The sequence below is a fragment of the Daphnia pulicaria genome, chromosome 1 (assembly GCF_021234035.1).
Source record: "Daphnia pulicaria isolate SC F1-1A chromosome 1, SC_F0-13Bv2, whole genome shotgun sequence".
NCBI classification, from domain to species: domain Eukaryota; kingdom Metazoa; phylum Arthropoda; class Branchiopoda; order Diplostraca; family Daphniidae; genus Daphnia; species Daphnia pulicaria.
The window spans coordinates 34,140,149-34,159,034 of NC_060913.1; the positions used below are offsets into that span (position 1 = coordinate 34,140,149).

Sequence of the window (18,886 nt, forward strand, 5' to 3'; positions counted from 1 at the left end):
GCTCGGATGTCTCGGATTTTCATCAGCATTCTGTGTAACTTGCACAAGAGATTGTGTTGCACGAGAAGCTGGTGGAGGAGTTATTAATGATAGGGGAACATGAGGAGGAGCTGTTTGACCAGCATCAGCAGCTTAAGTGGGCAAGAAAATAAGAAAAATACATTGAAATAAACGCAAGTTCGAGTAGATGAATTTAACTTACCAAATAGCGTTCGGAGCGTCCCTGTTTGCAAGAGCTGATCCAGACTACCACTTTGCTGAGCCGAAGTAATTCATGTGTCAATTCTGACGATAGCAGCAACACACTGGTCTGGTTTCATCAACGCGCCCTTTTATACATGAAACATAAGGTCACCCTACACCGTCTAGTTAGTGATAGGTATTGGATAGACAATACTAAAACAAAGGTAACGATAATTTAAACAAAAAATACCCATCTCAGTGTCTATGGCGAAATTATATAATCACTGTAGACCTCAGGCGCATATAATGGGAGACTATTTCTTCTTCCCCTGGAAAGAAGTTTGATCCTATAACATTTTATATACTTTTTATTTACTTCGTTCATCTTAAAAATGGGGCACTTTGATATAACATGGTGTTTTAGCGATTTTTGGTGTAGAATGTTTTTTTATTGCTTTATTGTGATGTAACTAATATTGTAGTGAAATTTCAAGATATTCTATATTTTTGTGTTCCGTGACTCATCGTCTATAAATGAAAACTGCAGCTTAAACAAATTACTATTGGTGGTCACGTTGAGAAGAAAGTGGAATCGTATAGTCTTGCAATAATCCAACAACTCAAGTGTCACGGCGGGCGGGCGTCACAAATAAGTTCATGGGCAGTAAATTGAACTCCAATTCATATTCATTTAATTAATACAATTTAAGGTTTCGAGATGCGTCATGCTCCACTCGTCTTCAAGACCTGTTACTGGATGGCGTGAAATCCACCTAACGGAATGAAAAATGATGGAAGTTGAGTCCTATGCAAATGGAAGATAATTTTAGCACAGAGTGAAACACAGGGCTTGTTGTACCTCAAAAGTGGAGACGGAAATCAGCCAAATTAACAGAGTAGGCTGTAAAATGCATCATTGATGGCGAAGGTACAACATAATGGTCTGAGTCAAACGTTTATGAATGATTCAAAAAGCGACACAAATTTTTATTTGTCGGAATTTTACGGCAACTGCAAACTGTTTGAGATAACAAACTAAATCGATATGACAGCACTGCTTCCCTCCCCTTACTGATGTGTGCTAAGAGGGCGTACGAGCTAGCTGTCACTCTCTCTGGATCTACAGGTGCGTGTACTGGTGTGTGTATAGCGAAGACTGAACTTTCCATGTAAGTAACCTCACACCTTCTTACGTCAATGATATATGCAAAGTCACCTCACAACAGGTTATGGGCCCAGATACGTAAAAATTGAATGAGTAACAGTGTATATATTTCTTCAAGTAAATTAAGAAAAATCTAAGGTTAACCTAAATCAGTGTTGGGCTGTCAGTTCTCTTTTAAATCTTAAATTATAAAAGTACAAAATTTACTCAACCTAAGTTACTAAAGTTTGATCAATGGAATGTCCCTATAGTATACAATACTTGCATACTGCGTCGTATGTAAATTACTCAACAGGAAATTGGTAGGGATTGCAGCCGTATAGACTTGTCTATTTTTCGAATATATTTCAAACACTATTCATTGAAGATTTGTTTTCTTCGTTAAAATACATGTGGAATAAGATTAAGTTTCAGAATAATCTATAATCTTTAAACTTTATCACGTTAAACTCTTAAAATTGTAAAATATCACCAAATAACTGACCCAAACAGCCACTGCGAATGGAGAATTGAAACTAAAGGTTACATAAAAGACACTCCTACTCCTACATGACACTACTTCCCAATTGAAATACTAATATGGTAAAATCTGTTTTAACCCTAAATCTTGTTTGTTCAGAGCAAAATGGCAGGACAAGATAATCGCCCCCATTACACAGGAATAAAATTTGATGGAACAAACTTCGAGTCATGGCAGTTTGGAGTTAGACTGGTACTACAGAGTGAAGAGCTTTGGAACAACGCAAAAGGAAACGAGTTGAAACCTCAACCAGTAAGTCTACATCTTTGTACATAATTCTTGCAAGCAACTATGTAGTGATGTACCACATGAAGATCATGTGAGAGGAGAGATTTTCCATGTGTAGGACACGTGAGAAGGACTTTCATATGTTAATCATATGAGAAAAATAGTTTTTTTCCACACTGGAAGTGTGAGATGTTGCAGTAAAATGACTCAAAACTATCTCCTTCCGCCGCAGGTCCTGAACAAAGGACAAGTTGTCAACGCGGCAGCAATTGGAACCTGGGAGAAGAGGAATATTTCTGCAATGAGGATCATTTACTCATCCGTTCATGAAGAAAAATCAAGAACTCTTTTGACCTGCGCCCTTGCCCAAGAGATGTGGAGCCGAATGGAAGCCGCGTACTCAGAGACTGCCGAAGAAATTGTCCCGGTGCTATGGAGCAAGTTTTATGGTTCCAAGTTCAAGCAAGGACAAAGTGTCATGGAATTTATGACTGAAGAGGAAAAAACTGTCTTTCGGTTGAGAGCAATTGAAGGGATCGCTGTCACTGATGACCAGATTAGGACAAAAGTATTGATGTCTCTCACACCCAGTCTAAAGCTGAACTTTGGAGTCGCATGGGACAGCACCCCGGCACAAGAAAAAACCCTGAGGAACCTGACAACCCGCCTGGTGAAGATGGAAAAGAATATCAAGCAGAGTGAAGAAGAAAATTCCTATAATGCGCTAATGAGCATGAAAGAAACTGAAAAGAAAGTTGGAAGAAGCACTTCCGGTTCGAGACAACAAGAGGAAAAGAGAAAATGAAGAGAAGAGAAAATGAAGAGAAGAGAAAATGCTGGGAATGCAGAGACAATTCTCATGTTAGAGCAAGGTGTCGGATATTCAAGCGTCGTCTAGAAAAAAAAAGAGAAGAAGATGACCGAGATAGCAAAAGAAGAAGATATGAGAGATCGCCCCAGAACAGAGGCAATCACAGACACCACGACCGAAATTATGAATGCAGGGACAAGAGACACAACAACAAAAATTGGAGAGACGAAAACAAAAATCGATCAAGAAGATGGTATGCAGATTCGGGGGTGACGCAGCATATGACGGATAATAGAGGACTACTCATCAACTTTGTGCCAGTCAAACATGACAAGTGGACAGTATCCGGAATCAGTGAGGCAAAACTATCGGTAGTTGGACAAGGAGACGTAAACCTACAAGCAACGGTGAATGAAAGAACTCTGAGCGGAATCATGAAGGGAGTTTTATATGTGCCTGGACTGGGAATTAATCTCTATTCTATTGGGTTTGCAACTGATGCCGGAGTTGAAGTTCTATTCAGCAACAATACCGTCTCTTTCTCAAGAGATGGAGAAGTGATCATGGAAGGAAGAAGATCCGGAAAAGAAGCTCTCTACCATCTGGATATTCAAGCGGAAGAGCTCAACTCTTGAACTGAGAGAGTCTTGGTGGCGGCCCATGTTGAGCCCCTTTCACTTTGGCATCAACGTCTGGGGCACCTAAACTACAAGAAAGTTCTGAAGATGGCCTCCCTGGGCAGTGTTAAAGGACTCGCACTATTCAATGACCTACGCTCACCCAGCTGCTGCCAAGGATATCTTCAACGAAAGATGTGTCGAGCCCCATTTTCGTCCACCCGTACTAGAACAACTCAGATCGGCCAGGTGATATTTTATACGGTGATGTGTTACGAGTTTACATTACAGTACAGGTGATACATTACAGGTGATACACTCGGATGTCTGCGGTCCGATGCAGGTGACTACACCAAATGGGGAACTATGTAGTATTCAAAGATGATTACTCTGGGTGGTGCGAAGTCCAATTACTCAAGCAGAAATCCGAAGCATGCAGAGCATTCAAGAATTTCAGTGCAGAATTAGAAGCCGAGACCAATAAAGAAGTAAAGACTCTGAGGTCACATGGAGGAGGAGAATTCTGCAATAATGAATTTCGAGACTGGCTGGCCAACTCAGGTATTATTCATCAAGTGACACCACCCTATACCCCACAGATGAATGGAGTGGCAGAAAGAGCCAACAGAACCATCTTAGAGTCTGCAAGAAGCCAGATGTACGCGAAAGCAGTCCCACTCGAACTTTGGGGGCAAGCAGTCCGATGCGCAGTCTACGTCCAAAATAGAACAGTATCCAGTACAAGCAACAAGACTCCATATGAATACTGGTATAAAAAGAAACCAGATATCTCTCACCTGAGAATACTCTCAGGTTGAATGTCGTGTGTTTGTCCATGTACCAGATGAGAAAAGACGAAAAATGGATCCCAAGGCGACTGAGGGTATGATGATGGCATATGTGGAAGAATCTACAAGCTGCTATAAGGTTGGACCGCAAAATCTTGACAAACCAATGGTGTTTTATAATCAACTATTAATTTCAGATCTGGAACCCGGCATCGAGAAAGCTTACGATCAGCAGAGCTGTCATCTTTGAAGAGGAATCAACGGTGAAGAGCGAAGGATCAGGTGTGATGAAAGAGGAAGACTATTACACTATTTTACCAGTTGCTGAGAAGGCAAATCCATCCGGGATTATTAAGCATGCTCCCCCAGACCAAGCAGAAGATGATGACCCCATCCAACCACCAGAGGGTGCTGCTGATAGTATCGAAGAGTTCTTTTACGGCTGGGAAGATCCACAGCCTGAGGCTCCAATACCCCAACTTCGTCGATCGTCAAGGATCCCCAAACCAACGGAAAGATATCGCTGCCTTATTGGAGATCCATCACATCTACCAACCTCAACTACAAATGCAGAGGAATCCTCCAGCCCACCAACAAGATATTTGGTAAAGAAAATCTCACTGTCCAACAAGCACTGTCATCAAAAGAACAGGACCTCTGGAGATCAGCAATGGACGACGAATATGTACCTCTAATGAAGAATAATACCTGGGAAATCGTCCAACTACCCGATGGAAGAGCAGTAATCAAATGCCGATGGGTATTTGACATTAAGCCAGGATACGAAGGAGTCCCAGAACGCTACAAGGCCCGTCTTGTGGCCCTCGGGTGCTCTCAACAACCAGAAATCGGTTTCAATCAAACTTTTAATCCAGTTGTTAAGATGTCAACCCTTCGTCTCATCCTTGCCCTGGTCGCGGCACATAATCTGGAAGTCCTGCAACTAGACGTAAATACGGCATTCCTGCATAGCCGACTGGATGAAGAAATTTATATCTGCCAACCAGATTGATATGTGGTCCAAGGGCGTGAAAAAGATGTATGCAAATTGAAGAAAAGCCTCTACGGATTGAAACAAGCCCCACGGGCCTGGAATATTGAACTAAACGAAGCAATTACCGAATATGGCCTCACCCGCTCAGAAGAAGATCAATGTGTTTATTATCAAGTCGAAGGAGATAACTGGATCCTAGCTACATTCTTTGTTGACGATGGTCTCATCTGTGGTACGAACAGAGAAATAATAGAGAGGTTTGTTGTTGAACTACGCACTCTTCAAGCGGAGAGGTTTCTGGGAATGAAAGTTGATCGAGACAGAAACCAAAGACGTTTAAGCATCACAGAGCCGGACTCCATAGACGCCATACTGTAAAAATTCAAGATTGAGGACTGCAACAGTGTGTCTACTCCAGCCGAACCAGGCATAAAGCTCACCAAGAATATGTCACCCCAAAGCGACAAAGAAAAAGAAGAAATGGAACAAATCCAATACAAAGAGTCAGTTGGGGCACTCCTCTACATATCTACCACAACAAGACCGGACACATCATATGCAGTAAGTCAAGTGGCAAAATTTAATCAAAATCCGGGAATCAACCACTGGAAAGCTGTGAAAAGGATCTTTCGCTACCTTGCTGGAACCAAGAAGTATGGAATTTTTTTCTCCCCGAACAGTCATGAAGAAGAAAAAGGAGTAACTGGATATACAGATGCTGATCATGCGGGAGATTTGGACGACAGGACATCCACATCAGGGTGCGTGTTTATCTGCCATGGGGGATCATTCTCCTGGTTCAGCCGAAAACAAAACTGTACGTCGCTCTCCACAACAGAAGCGGAATTTGTAGCAGGTGGAGAAGCAGCAAAAGGAGGAACTTGGATCAAAGCATTCTTGAAAGAAATCAACAGAGGAGGGAAGGAAGTAATTCCACTTTATTGTGACAACCAAGGTGCCATCAAATTCGCAAACAACCCGGAACTACACAAGAAGATGAAGCATGTTGAACTAAGATTAAGATATGTCCAACAGTCACAAAGGACCGGGATAATTGACGCCCGCTATGTCAAATCCAAAAATCAAGTGGCAGACATCTTTACAAAGGCCTTACCTACCCCAAGCTTCCAATATCTCAGACAAAAATTAGGTGTAAGGGAGAAGTGGATGGATGAAAAATTAGAAGGGAATACAGGACAGTAAGGAAAAGGCAATCTCAATTCTGATGAACTATTTTTGCATTTTGTGTATGGCTGATTAAGTGAGTCTGTTGAAAAATGAATGAGCAAGGAGTATCTGTTTGTTTTTCTGTCCCTTTATTTTAAAACTGTCGGAATAATCTATGGCAAGAGAAAAATCGGAAGATTCAGTTTGAGAGGAGGTGTTGGAGATAACAAACTGAATCGATATGACAGCACTGCTCCCCTCCCCTTACTGATGTCTGCTAAGAGGGCGTACGAGCTAGCTGTCACTCTCTCTGGATCTACAGGTTCGTGTACTGGTGTGTGTATAGCGAAGACTGAACTTTCCATGTAAGTAACCTCACACCTTCTTACGTCAATGATATATGCAAAGTCACCTCACAATACAAACATTCAATGGAAAAAGTAACTAAAGGCTGCAATGTGGCGCTTGTCTTCGATATCGTGTGTACCAATGCCAAGACTACTATCCCTTTGGATTATCCAGTTATATTAACTGCCTTAAAGGAGATTAAACAATCACTTAACCCTTGGACACTTGATTTTCCGGAAGAAAACCTGAACAATAACGAATTTCTGTGCCTTGAGAAATCTTGGGACAAACAGGTTTTATATTTTGATCGACAGGAAAACTGCGAAAAAAGAGACCTCAAGTTTCAGCTCCTTCGAGGAAAAGATAAAAACTTGGCCCACCTTCTCCAGTGTTGCTCATTTCTCGACGTACATCTTGTTAATTTGATACAACAGGAAGCAAGAATCCCTCAGCCCCACACTGCTGATTCCGTAGAATCATCTGGAAATTTTTCTAAAGAATTTTCCTGGCAATGGATTGACAATGAAGACAAAATTCGGAATTTTGCCTTCAAATTAGATTTGGAGAAGCAATGCGTCGGACCCTTTCGACCCCACTTCAATTCAAGTACAGTTCTCCAAGAAACTGAAGGAATGACGCAGGAAAAAGATTCTAATTCCGAAATGACAATAACTGTGAAAAGATGCTAATATCACAGCGTATTGGTTATCTGGCCCAAACATCATTCGGTGTGGATGTATTGTCCTTACGGTTTACCTTCACTGATAACCCGAATGGAAAATTTACTTGCTTCGACGTCACAGTGGCAAGAAGAGGAACGTAAAAGGGTAACTTGCGTCAGTTAGTACATTATTGCTGCGCTCAACCTAAATTGGTATGGACCAACCTCGATATGCAAAAAGGCGAATTGACGTGGAAATTGCTGTATTTCTGCATCACACTACGAGCTCGTGAAGGAGGTCTCGCTTTGTTGGAGACTTTTTGGCGCCAATTTTGAAGAACAATGTCAAGAATTGCTTGAAATTAGTACGGAGGCGTTTGAAGGTATTCAAAATGAATTAGAGGCTGAAGCAATAGCTAAATTCTAATGTGTAATTGCAGATTAGATTAAATAATTTTTTAATTTTTTGCATTGATTGTTGAAATATCATTTAATGCCCTAATACAGGCTGGGTTGATATGGCCGAACTGGTAAAACGGATGATAACCCCAAACCGGATTCCAAAGCAGTTGATTCCGATTATTAAATTGGCTGAATGTCTGCTTAATGTCAATTGTGTGGAAGGGGCCAAGAAGATAGGAGATGCAATTTCGACCTTCTTCATCAATATGGAACATGGAGGACCAGCGTCTCAAGCCTCTCAATCGTCAACGGTTACACTTTTTTGTGTAAAAGCATACCTCGGCATGGTTCTTACGCTAGAGGAAATCTGAAAACGTCCGATCTCACAAGAATGGAATCTTTCGTTATCTTCTTTTCTAGGGTATGTTTTCAATTTCACCCTGATCCAAAAACATTTCAAATTATTTATTTATTATTTTTTAATATTTTTGTTATCCATTTTGATTTCCCAGTTACGGTCATCAGTGCACTGTCACTTGGTGTTAGATTTGGAAGCTCCAGATACAACGATAAAGATGACTTTATCTTCCGAATTCATGTTTCACGACATGTGCCGGATTTTGTCTAATTATGATTGCAACTTCTACGCGCAACCCGTCAAGCTCAACGCAGAGGATTTGTTGAAATGCTATATTCGATTCAGAAACGTCGATTGGCTTCAATCACTAATCAACAATATATGCCGAGATCCCCAACCATCAGAAATCGCAGAGAAATTCAATACTTCCAAGATTAATTTATTGGCGGCAATTATTTCTTCATCGTCGCTCGTGGAATTGGCTGAATCTTCTGTACCCGCCAAGTCGATCGACATCATGATCATTGATGTGCTTCAGGAACAGAATCGCAAATTAGGTAATTAGATTACGATGTAATAAAAATATTTTTTTTAACAAGTGAATCTATCTTAGGGTTTGAGTCTATGAATAAATCGCTAGACATCAGCAATACATCTGAGATCAATCCACCTTCAAAAAGAGTTTCTTTTCATTCAGTAATTCCCGTCTCAAATCAGAATTCATCAAAAATGATAGACGAACTAAATACTTATCTAGCTGAACCCCAAGCAATCCCATTAGAAGAAAAAGGAAAACAAGTAATGTTTCATCCCCTTGAATATTAGCGTGAAAATAGTTACACTTTAAGTCAATCTTCACTCATGCAAAAATTATTCTCGGTATCCCTGTATCACCAGCCGACATTGAACGGGTGTTCAGCATTCCTGCCGATATTTTGTCCTTGAGACGCAGTCGTACGAAACCCGAAATGTTTGAATCGCTTTTACTTATCAAGGGAAATCCAAAAGACCTTTAGAGATCAAAGTTTATTTATAATAAAGTTATACAACCGCAGAATATGTTTGTATGGAATTTATTGGAATTAAAATTCTGCTTTGGAATTTGGACCAAATTCCAATTCATTTTGTATTCTTATTGCGAATATTGAATTGTAAATTGTAATTGACCCATCTACAATTGAATTGAAATCCGAAAATTGGCAAATTCCAGCACACTGATCCCAACCACCAAAATCAAAAAAGAAAAGGCGGTGAAAGGCTCATTTTTCCCTTTTCTCTCACTGCCTAGCAGCCATTTTTGTACTCTACACCATGCTTCTTGCGGAAGATAGGAAAAGGTTTATCTTTTTAGACCTATAGAAATATGAATTCACTATACATGAAGGTCGATATGATTTCTATGGGTATAAAATGAAGGTCAACAGATAAGAGTGAAAATTGCACAGAACAGGGGGATCGAGGACATTCGCCGAACATCAATGCCAATCTCTGCTTCATCTAACATTAATTTGGGATTTTGAGGCTAAATACGAACAAAAGTATTGTGAGAACCAGAAGAGTCAGCCGTAAAAGACCATTTTGGGCGCAAGTGTAAGGTAGCCAGTGTCGACCCCCCCTAGCCAGTGTCGAAGGTAGCAGGTGTTAATTTCCCGCTTTCACTTTGTCTTTAAACTCGATCATCAATGTAGTAAAATCGGCTGATTATGTCAATCAGCAAGGGAAGAACGTGAAAAAGCTCAATCCAACGGTCATTGGGAAACAAATGAGTACTTATCTCGGTTGGACTTTCAGTTTCATGAGCGATAAATAACTTTTTCGACGTGTACACAACTAAAACTAAAGTCAAAGATATAAAAAAATAACGACAGCAAAGAATTTGACCCATCCTTTCCTGAAGAATTTAAGTTTTTTTAAACAAATTCCCAAGAAAAACGCATGATTCGCTGCTAAAAAAATTCAAAAAAATCAAACTTTTTATACTGATTGCCTTTTTTATACCATTGATAAGTACAGGGTCAGCTTACTAATCAACTTATCAAATTACAAAACAACTAATTGAAGATGGAAGCATGATCATTGTAGTCATTCTAAACTACGTTTTTAGTTTACTAAGTACGCTTGTTGGAAACGGTTAAGCTGTTGTCACCATGTAGAGAAAAAAGCGAATAGGCAAAAACTTTACATTTGTAAGGTTAACAAAAAAGAATATATTTAATATTGTATTGCTTCTGGTACACTGGATGATGGAGAGGATTAGGTTGTCGTTATACTATTATACAACATCCAAATTTTCCTGGTCCAATTTTTCAGTTTAAAAATTGGCTGATTTGCTTGAAATACCGTCGACGAAAACGTGTCTTTCGATTAAATCTTGACAAGAAAAGTTACAATTTGTTAGCTACTGAATTGCACTTTTGGTAAGACTAGTATCTGATGATTAAAGAATAACAGCTGAGAGACTGGTGATGTAAATAATAATTAACTTCAGTCGCTGTCCTAGGAAAATTCCAAGTTCTTCTACATGGCTATTATATAGGGAAGTATAAACACATCTCCATCTATCACATTATCTAAAAAGTCTGAAAATGTTGGTTAGATATTCTTTTCCAACTTTCGTGGCAAATATATGGCCGTTTTCGCACCAACATCAAAGTGAGACAGTCCCAGCATTTAGCCAATGTTCAACCAAAGTTAAGGTGAGTCAGAGCAAGCGTTGGGCAAAGAGACCATTTTATGCATTGGACAAACACCAATATTTGTGATATAAATAATTGTGATATCACCAATCAATTTTGATTTATTTTAAAAATCAATATTAGAACTATGTCATTAATTAAAGGTGGAAATATAACGTTAAACTTCATTCATGTAGCAATATTTCTGCAGTACTGTTATTTATATATTAGTTATATATTGATGCTGACTCGTAGCCTACATCCAACATTCATGATTGGTGTAATACTGGTCTTATGATACTGGGATACTAATTTACTACCATCGGGGCATACTAAACTGGTAAAACAATATTATTATTTGCAATAACAAATAAAAACAAATAAAAAATGGCAAATTTGCTGATAACAGCAGTTTATTGGTGACAGACACACATTAATTCCAGTAAATTACAAAATCTGATCGTCTTTTTTGAGAACCTTAGCCAATGGTGCATTCTTCATCGTCGTTTTCTGCTTTCGCTCCTCGACCCTTCCGTCCTCGTCGTGGCATTTGCAAAAACAACAGGGCTCATTTCTTTAAGGATGCTTTCTTGTGTGAGAGCCTTACATTTTGCCCCAAATCGTGAAAGAATTATGTCTAAAAAAAACAACAATTCTAATCCAGGAAAAATCTAAATATATAGCATAAGAACTATCTCAAAACTAAGTTAGAGATGAGTTTGTGTTTTGTGAAAACATATGTTTGCCTTTTGTGGTCTTTTTCACCATGCATGGCATTTGTAGGTTTTTGCTCAACCCCCACTCTTAAAATTTCGCCCTGTTTGTGGTTGATCCTTGTTGCTACCGACAAGGCTTAAAACAGCCTTCAGTTTAGGTGCCAACACAGGATTTTTGTCTAAATTCGTTTCGAGTTCACAAAGCGTTTTATGTGTTTCGAGTGGCAACTGGAAATTGAAATGAGACGTGGCAGCATCCAGCTTTCCAGCTTCTTTTTTATCTAAAATTGCCTCTAATTTGATACCCAGGTAGAGAACCATTTCCGTTAGATGCTACACATCCAATATAAGCTCAATGAGATTCTTAGCTATGTCGACATGAACCACATCATTGGCCACACTGTCAGAATATATGGAATAATTCCGTCATAATAAGCTATTTCATTCTTTAAAATAAAAAATTCATTACCCAGTAAAATTTTATTGTTAAATTCGGTGACTACTTGCTGTGACTCATCGCGCGTCTGCTGTATGTAGAAATCACACTCAAAGGGTCTAATTTTGCCATCAATTCAATTTCGTTGCTTACATCTTTGACTCCATTTTCTCCACTACTGTCTGTTATCTTCATCTTTTCCTTCGCCTTCGTCTGCATCTCATTCTTCGTCTTCTTCTTTTTCGTCGCCTTGGTCTTCTTTCTCTTCGTCATCTTGTTTGGCTGAACTGGTACATCTTGTAACACCAATATGACTGAATGGTGGACTTGCTGAACAGTCACTACCATCACTGTCATGATCAAATTTCCCAGAATTGCAGGCAATTGAGCTTTACAATTGCTCGCTGTCATGATCAATGCACTATGAAGCTGGAGGAAACGGAGTAATTTTTTACTTTTCCCAATTGAAAAGCAGAAATGCCATATACAGTCATACGTGCTTCTTCTGGAGCAGCAGCAATAGTCTGTCCCACTTTAAGGTTTTTATTTTATTTTTTTACGGCCTTTTGAATTGGGTTGCGTTTCTTAATAATAAGAAATCCAAATCCAAACAATGAAATTTTTTAAAAATTTTGCACGTACCCCACACTTAATAAACATGTTTTTTTACCTAAAATTTTTGTTAAAAAATAAAAAAAACTTTTGATTATTAAAAGTTGGCCTTTTCAGATTAGGTGTAGAATAGTGTTCTTTTTAGTTTCTCCAAATTTTAATTAAATCAAACAAAAACTTGATACCCCACTCGCGATTTTAACTTTGCAACCTCCATGAAAAGCGAGGGATGGGGAAATAAAGGACGTTAAGTCAGTCGAGTGCGCGCGAGCCGAGCACGAGCCGCAAAAATGGCGGGTAAGAAAACCAGAAATTCATCAAGAGATACTTTTCTTTGTTATAGTAGTGCTTACAGTCTTACTCTTGGAACGAAACTTCCATTGAAAGGTGCAGTGTTAAAAAGACTACTTCATATTCAACAAAAAACGATTTGTTACCGACTCGAGAAATGTGTTCTTCTGTGTTCCTTGATGAACTAAAGCCCATTTGGTCCAGAGCCGGAATTCCAATCAAAGCAGATAAAGGGTGTATCGACATGACCGTCGAATTGTAGGAAAGTTTTCTTAAGTTGAAGCAGGTGCCAAAATCCAGAAGGGATAAGAAAGTGATTGACTTCCAAGGTATCCAAAATAGTCTCTTTGATTTGTCTCCAATCAATGTTAAGTCTCTAATGCAAAGTACCCAAAGTGATGTGTGGGAAGAAGATTATAAGTTCCTGGAAATGCAACGCCTTTACTCTCAACAGGGTTCGATGGGAGTAGTGGATGTTGTTACTTATAACCGCGAGAGAAAAAAAAATGGCCCGAAAATCCGGTGGAAAAAGTAAGAGTGATCTATCAATCGTTTCACAACAAAGCGATAGTGAAGTTAGTGACGATGAACTAGAAGATATTTCATCATCAGGTGACGAGGTTGATGAAACCGCTCTCAATATAAGTACAAGTAGTACACCGAGGCCTCAATCAGTTACACTAGAAGTTCCAAGATCACTCTCAAGATGTTTATCAACAACATCAGACGGAAGACACCTCAGTGTCCGAGATCAATCGGCGATACAGAAATCTTTTCTCGCATCTGCTAATGTCAATCCTAGCCTGGTATCAATTTCTAAAAGTACGGTTCATCGTCAGCGTCGTATTAATCGTACTCTTACAGCGGCTGAGATAAAAAAATCTCTTATTTCAAACTTATCTCCGTTTGGTATAGTACATTTCGACTCAAAGTTAATCAGGTAGTATCAACATCCGAAGCTACCATTTTCATCTTATTAATAAGTTTTCTTATTAGATATTTGACTGGCCGGCAAAGCGATAGACTTGTTGTTCTTTTAAGCGCAAAACCCAGTATCGAAAAGCCAAAATTATTAGGGATTCCACTTATCCAGCTTTCAACAGGCTCACAGCAGTCTTCAGCTGTAATTGATACGTGAAATAGCTGGAAGTGTTTAACCCTTTTAATAAGAATGGTGTTCGATACAACGTCGTCCAATACGGGAAAACATGCCGGCTCTTGCATCAGTCTAGAATCGGCACTAGGTCGTTCTATAATGTGGTTAGCGTGTAGACACCATGTCTATGAAATACATGTGAAGCATGTATCTGATCACATCAATGGTGCCAGGAACAGTCCCTCAGATTCACTATGTGTACGATTCCAAAAAGACTTTAACAGTCTTGATAAATCGACGGAGGTAATAGCAAATTTAAGTAGATTAATAATATACATGACTTTTAAACGTAATTTTCTTTTTCGAGGACTTGGAAATGCTAGATCATAGTGAACTAAGCAACGACTTGGAAAATTTGGCCAGTTCTGTAATCGAGTGGGGTACTAGGATACTCGAAGAAGACGTATTTTCTCGAAGCGACTATAAAGAGCTGCTTGAACTAACTTTGGTCTACTTGGGCGGTGTTGTCTTTCCATTTAGTTTTCACAAACCAGGTTGATTAAGAAAAGTTAAAATTACACAGCGTTTCATTTAAAAACAATCTTGCTTCTTATTTCGTTCGCTTAGGACTCTGGCTGATGTTAAAGGTTCGAGGAGGTTAACACCGACACGTAGGGGAAGCGAGATTAGCCTGTTGGCGAGTTCAGAGGGGGCAAAGTAGAAAAATTCGCTCTTTTGTGGGTTTAATTTGACCCAGTTGTATGAAAACCAGTCGATTAAGTCGCCAGCGCACATTGACAAGATCCTAAGTGCGTCGAACTGGTCGAGGCAGTCCCGCGAGAATCCAAATTCAAGGTAAATAGCAGTGTCGTCCGAGTACTGCTCGATGCTCACGCCGTACTCTTCCGCCACAAGGCGCAGGAAGTTGACGTAAATGGAGTATAGTTTTGGCCCCAGTACGGAACCCTGGGGGACACCATATTTTACTTCGACCGGTTCGGATGCGACGCCGTCGATGACGACCGACTGCGTTCTGTTCGTCAAATTGGAAGCAATCCTCTCCAGGGGCTTTCCTCGAATGCCACAATGAACGGAGAGTCGGTCCAGAAGAATTACGTGATCGATCGTGTCGAATGCTGCGCTCAGATCAAGGAGGAGAACCACACAGCCATGGCCATGGCTTGCTGCTTGAAGCAGATCGTTTTGAAGCGCCAGAAGTGCAGTCTCGGTTGAGTGATGTGGACGGTACGCAGACTGAGCAGGTGAGAGAATGTCGTGGTTGGAAAAATGAATGTCCAGCTGTTTTGCGACAATTCGCTCCAGGACTTTGGAAACGAAGAGGAGGTTTGTGACGGGTCGATAGTTGGAGAGGACCTCTTTGTCCAGTGTTGGCTTTTTTGGTAGAGGTGTTATCAGGCCATGCTTAAAAACATGAAGAAATACACCGGTCTGGAGAGAAAGGTTAACGATGAATGTGATGGCTGGAACAAGGAGAAGTGAAACCTCTTGAGAATGCGGGTTGGGATCGGATCCAAACTACATGACTTGGTGGGGGAGGCAGTGATTGCCCAACTGACATCCTCCGTGCTGACGAAGGTGAACTCAGTGAGCAAATCAGCATAGGTCCGTGTGTCCAAAAAAGAAATTGAGCCTATGACACTGGTTGGATCGATATCGGCCCTCGAGCGAATGAGCTCATCCTTAATATCGTCGACCTTGTTGCAGAAAAACGAAGAGAAAGTGTTAGCTAAATCAGAAGGAAACCTGAGAGGGGGGGATGACCACTCCCTAGAGCGACCAAGCCACGAGTCAACGATCTTGTAAAGCTTCTTCTGATCTCCAGCGCAGTCAGCGATAACGGAGCAAAAGTAATCAGCCTTCACCCGGTATAGAAGTTTTTCATATTGGGTAACAAGCAACTTGTACGAATCGTGGTGGCCTTGAAGGTAGCCACAACGGCGCCAGATTCTCTCTGCCTTCCGAAGTTTACGGCGACCGTCGATGATATCAACGTTAATTCATGGTGCGGGATCACGAAGCACAACGACCTTGGTCTTCAGTAAGGCGTGCGACTCGACGACCCCCCGGACCTCCATGAATTGGTCGACGAGATCGTCTAGCGTATCCACAGGGTCCCCGTGTGCCCACGCTGGACTATTGATCAATGGAAGAGAAGACAAATCTTCTTGAAAAGACTCCAAATCGATGGCGTCGTAATTACGAAAAGAGAGTGTCTTCTTTTCTTTCACTGGACGGCAAAGTCCAACGGATCAGGTAACAAGGTGATGATCGCTAACTAAACTGGAGACGTGGACGTCTGAGACAAATATGCTTGCACTGCGAGTGAGAATAAGATCGAGTGTATGGGCAGCAATATGAGTGCGACCGAGGACAAGTTGATCCCAGCCCATCTCTTCTATTAGCTGGACGAATGAGCGAGCTTTGCTGCACTTCTCGTCGTCAACGTGGATGTTGAAATCGCCGACAATCACCGGCTCCTCGTTGAGGTCGACTGCAGACTCAAGAAGAGTGCGAAAATCGGACAAAAAAGTGGAAAATTGTGGATGGCCAGGGCGTTCGGGTGGACGGTAGATGACGAAGAGACGAAGTGCTTTAGTGGATGAACGGATCGAGGCGCAAAGTTCGAAACTGGTAGGGAGATTATCGAATTTGACTGCTCTGACAGCAAAGGCCTCTTTAAATATTAACCCGACGCCACCACCCCTTTTCTTAGTGGAAACAGAACGAGGAACATGCAGTGATGTGAAACCAGGAGGGCATGCTGACCTTAGGATGTGTTCACCGTGGGTGACATTGAGCCAAGTCTCCGTCAATGCCAGAAAATCGAGCCCAGAGGAGGTAATGAGATCGGTGATGTTGTGTGTTCTCCTGCAGACAGATCGGGCATTCAGTAGACCGAGCTTAGGGAAGGAGGCGTGAGGCAGCTATGGGTTGGAAATCCTCTTCTCTTTAGAAGTATGGGGGCGTGAAGAGTGACGTGGGTTCGCAGAAAAAGAGGCCATCCTCCTCTCGAACCTGATGTCAGCAACTCGCCCACCTCGAAAAATCCGACTAATGGGTCCTCGAGAAGAGCTTAGAAGATTGTTTGACCATGCGGAGTACAGATGTTTGCAAGAAGCCCAGCTCCGGAGTTCTTGTTTATCGCCCGCAGATCTGAGTGACAGTAGGAAATCACGATCGATTACCAAAAACGAGGGTTCTCGTGTGGTCGGAGGGCACATGATTGGTACCAGGTGAGGCGGGTCCTTTCGCGGCCGGGCTGTTAGTATAATTGGTGTGGTAGGTGAGAGCTGTGAAAGGAGGTCGCTGAAAAAGAGCAGAGAAAGCGACAGCGAAGAGTCTCAAAAACCTTATTCCAAGGAAAACATTACCCAGATGAAAGGGCTTGGTGGCAGGCCTGCGCCACCAGAAGCTGTTAAGGGCCTTTTGTTCAAAAATCTTGAGTGACGCGAACAGCCGCGGCAGGTGCCGTGGATCTGTGTATCAATATAGTTGCTGCTGATGATTGGATCTTATTTCTTAGTTCCCGTGGCGCCACTCGCGGATGGTGTTGGAACCATAGGTATATGGGAGGTATTAGAGGCCAGATTAGTAAACAATGTGTTCAAGTGACTCCGCAAAGCGGTGAAAAACGGAACATTGATTACAGCTGACAGTAGTAAATGGGTCGAAAAAAAAACGATCGACAGCAATGAATGAAAACACAGAAATGGGATCGAAATGCACCACCATGAGCAAGAGAAAAAGATGAGCAAGAAACTGGGAAAGTATTCAGGTTGACACGACTTTAAAATGCTGGAAATCACAGGAGCTACTGGTTGGTGCAGCCTTTCTCACGGCGCGACCAGACGACTACATACAAGTGGTACAGACTAAGCTGCAATGGTCATCGAAGGAAACACACTGCACGCGGCATTGGTTGTAGTGGACTCCCTTAACCCTATTTTTGATCAAATCAGTGCTTGGCCTGAGGTGGACTCATAAAAGACGAGTTCAGCACGGTGACGCCTCAAATGCTGAGTTTCGAGCGTTGGCGGAAAGGAGCAAAACAAGCTCTTCGGGGGTTTTCACATCATTTTTTGTGCTGTTTTTTCCAACTTCCTCTAGTTGGCAGAGGCCAATTTGCAGTAACCACATCCCGAACGTAAGCAAACATAGCTTCAGATTCGCCAACGGAAGACAAATCTGTAATGCGTGTCTCAAAGGCTTCGTTTAAATGCAACAAAATCATCGGCAACAAGTCACTGTAATGGGCGGCTTCTTTAGAAAGTTTCAGAATTTATAAGCCAACGCGAGATAATGTCGATTTAGTCTCAAGTCTTAAAATTTTCGATGACGCCAAACCCATTCCAGGTTCCCCCAAGTTTATGATGACCACAGTTCACTTCAACGACATGGGTGAAAAGGCAATCCACTATTGTGAGCGAAGATTGGCGGAAAAACAGACCTGACATTAGGATGCTCGTTATTGTAACACTCATGGGAACCAGTTAATTAATGCTAGAATACAGCCATTAAAATCTGAAATCGTAATATAAAATGAACAGAAGGAAACAATTCGAACCCTAATATCTAAAAAATTTGGATGCCCAGGGAACCTTTACTGTGTAGTTAACGCACCATATATTGTAAAAGACAACTCGGATGTCGACAAAGGAGTCACTTCCTGTAATAAATTTTTTTTTTAATCATGAATCTTTTAACCAGAAGAAAAAGAGAGGGAAAAAAACGACCAATTAAAAGCAACTTACCAAGTCTTCATGTGCTATACATAGGGTAGATGGTTGGCCGATGCCA

At 41.1% G+C, this 18,886-nt stretch overlaps 3 protein-coding genes across 4 annotated transcripts in view; all 3 read left to right on the plus strand.

Moving 5' to 3' along the window:
* The first annotated feature begins 1,281 nt into the window (after window positions 1–1,281).
* The window catches only part of LOC124320546, a 467,022-nt gene continuing 449,417 nt past the window's right edge, over window positions 1,282–18,886 (plus strand). Inside the window, exon 1 of one of the 2 annotated variants that reach the window (XM_046783371.1) lies at window positions 1,282–1,352. The gene's annotated coding sequence lies outside the window, so the exon portion shown is untranslated. Of the gene's footprint in view, window positions 1,353–6,798; window positions 6,839–18,886 lie in introns of those variants that run through there. The other variant, XM_046783373.1, reaches the window with a different exon arrangement.
* On the plus strand, window positions 5,754–6,509 carry LOC124322393 (secreted RxLR effector protein 161-like). The gene has a single exon (XM_046784276.1). The coding sequence runs from the start codon at window positions 5,754–5,756 to the stop codon at window positions 6,507–6,509; it is 756 nt and encodes a 251-aa protein (XP_046640232.1).
* LOC124322409 lies at window positions 13,970–14,627 on the plus strand. The gene is made up of 2 exons (XM_046784277.1): window positions 13,970–14,371; window positions 14,436–14,627. Exons 1-2 carry the CDS (start codon window positions 14,144–14,146, stop codon window positions 14,625–14,627), a joined length of 420 nt encoding a protein of 139 aa, XP_046640233.1. The 5' UTR covers window positions 13,970–14,143.

Coding starts and splice junctions, on each gene's coding strand:
- LOC124322409 (XM_046784277.1), top strand. CDS start 14,144: ATGGTGTTCGATACAACGTCGTCCAATACGGGAAAACATGCCGGCTCT. Junction 14,372..14,435: donor GTCTTGATAAATCGACGGAG/GTAATAGCAAAT, acceptor TTCTTTTTCGAG/GACTTGGAAATGCTAGATCA.
- LOC124322393 (XM_046784276.1), top strand. CDS start 5,754: ATGTCACCCCAAAGCGACAAAGAAAAAGAAGAAATGGAACAAATCCAA.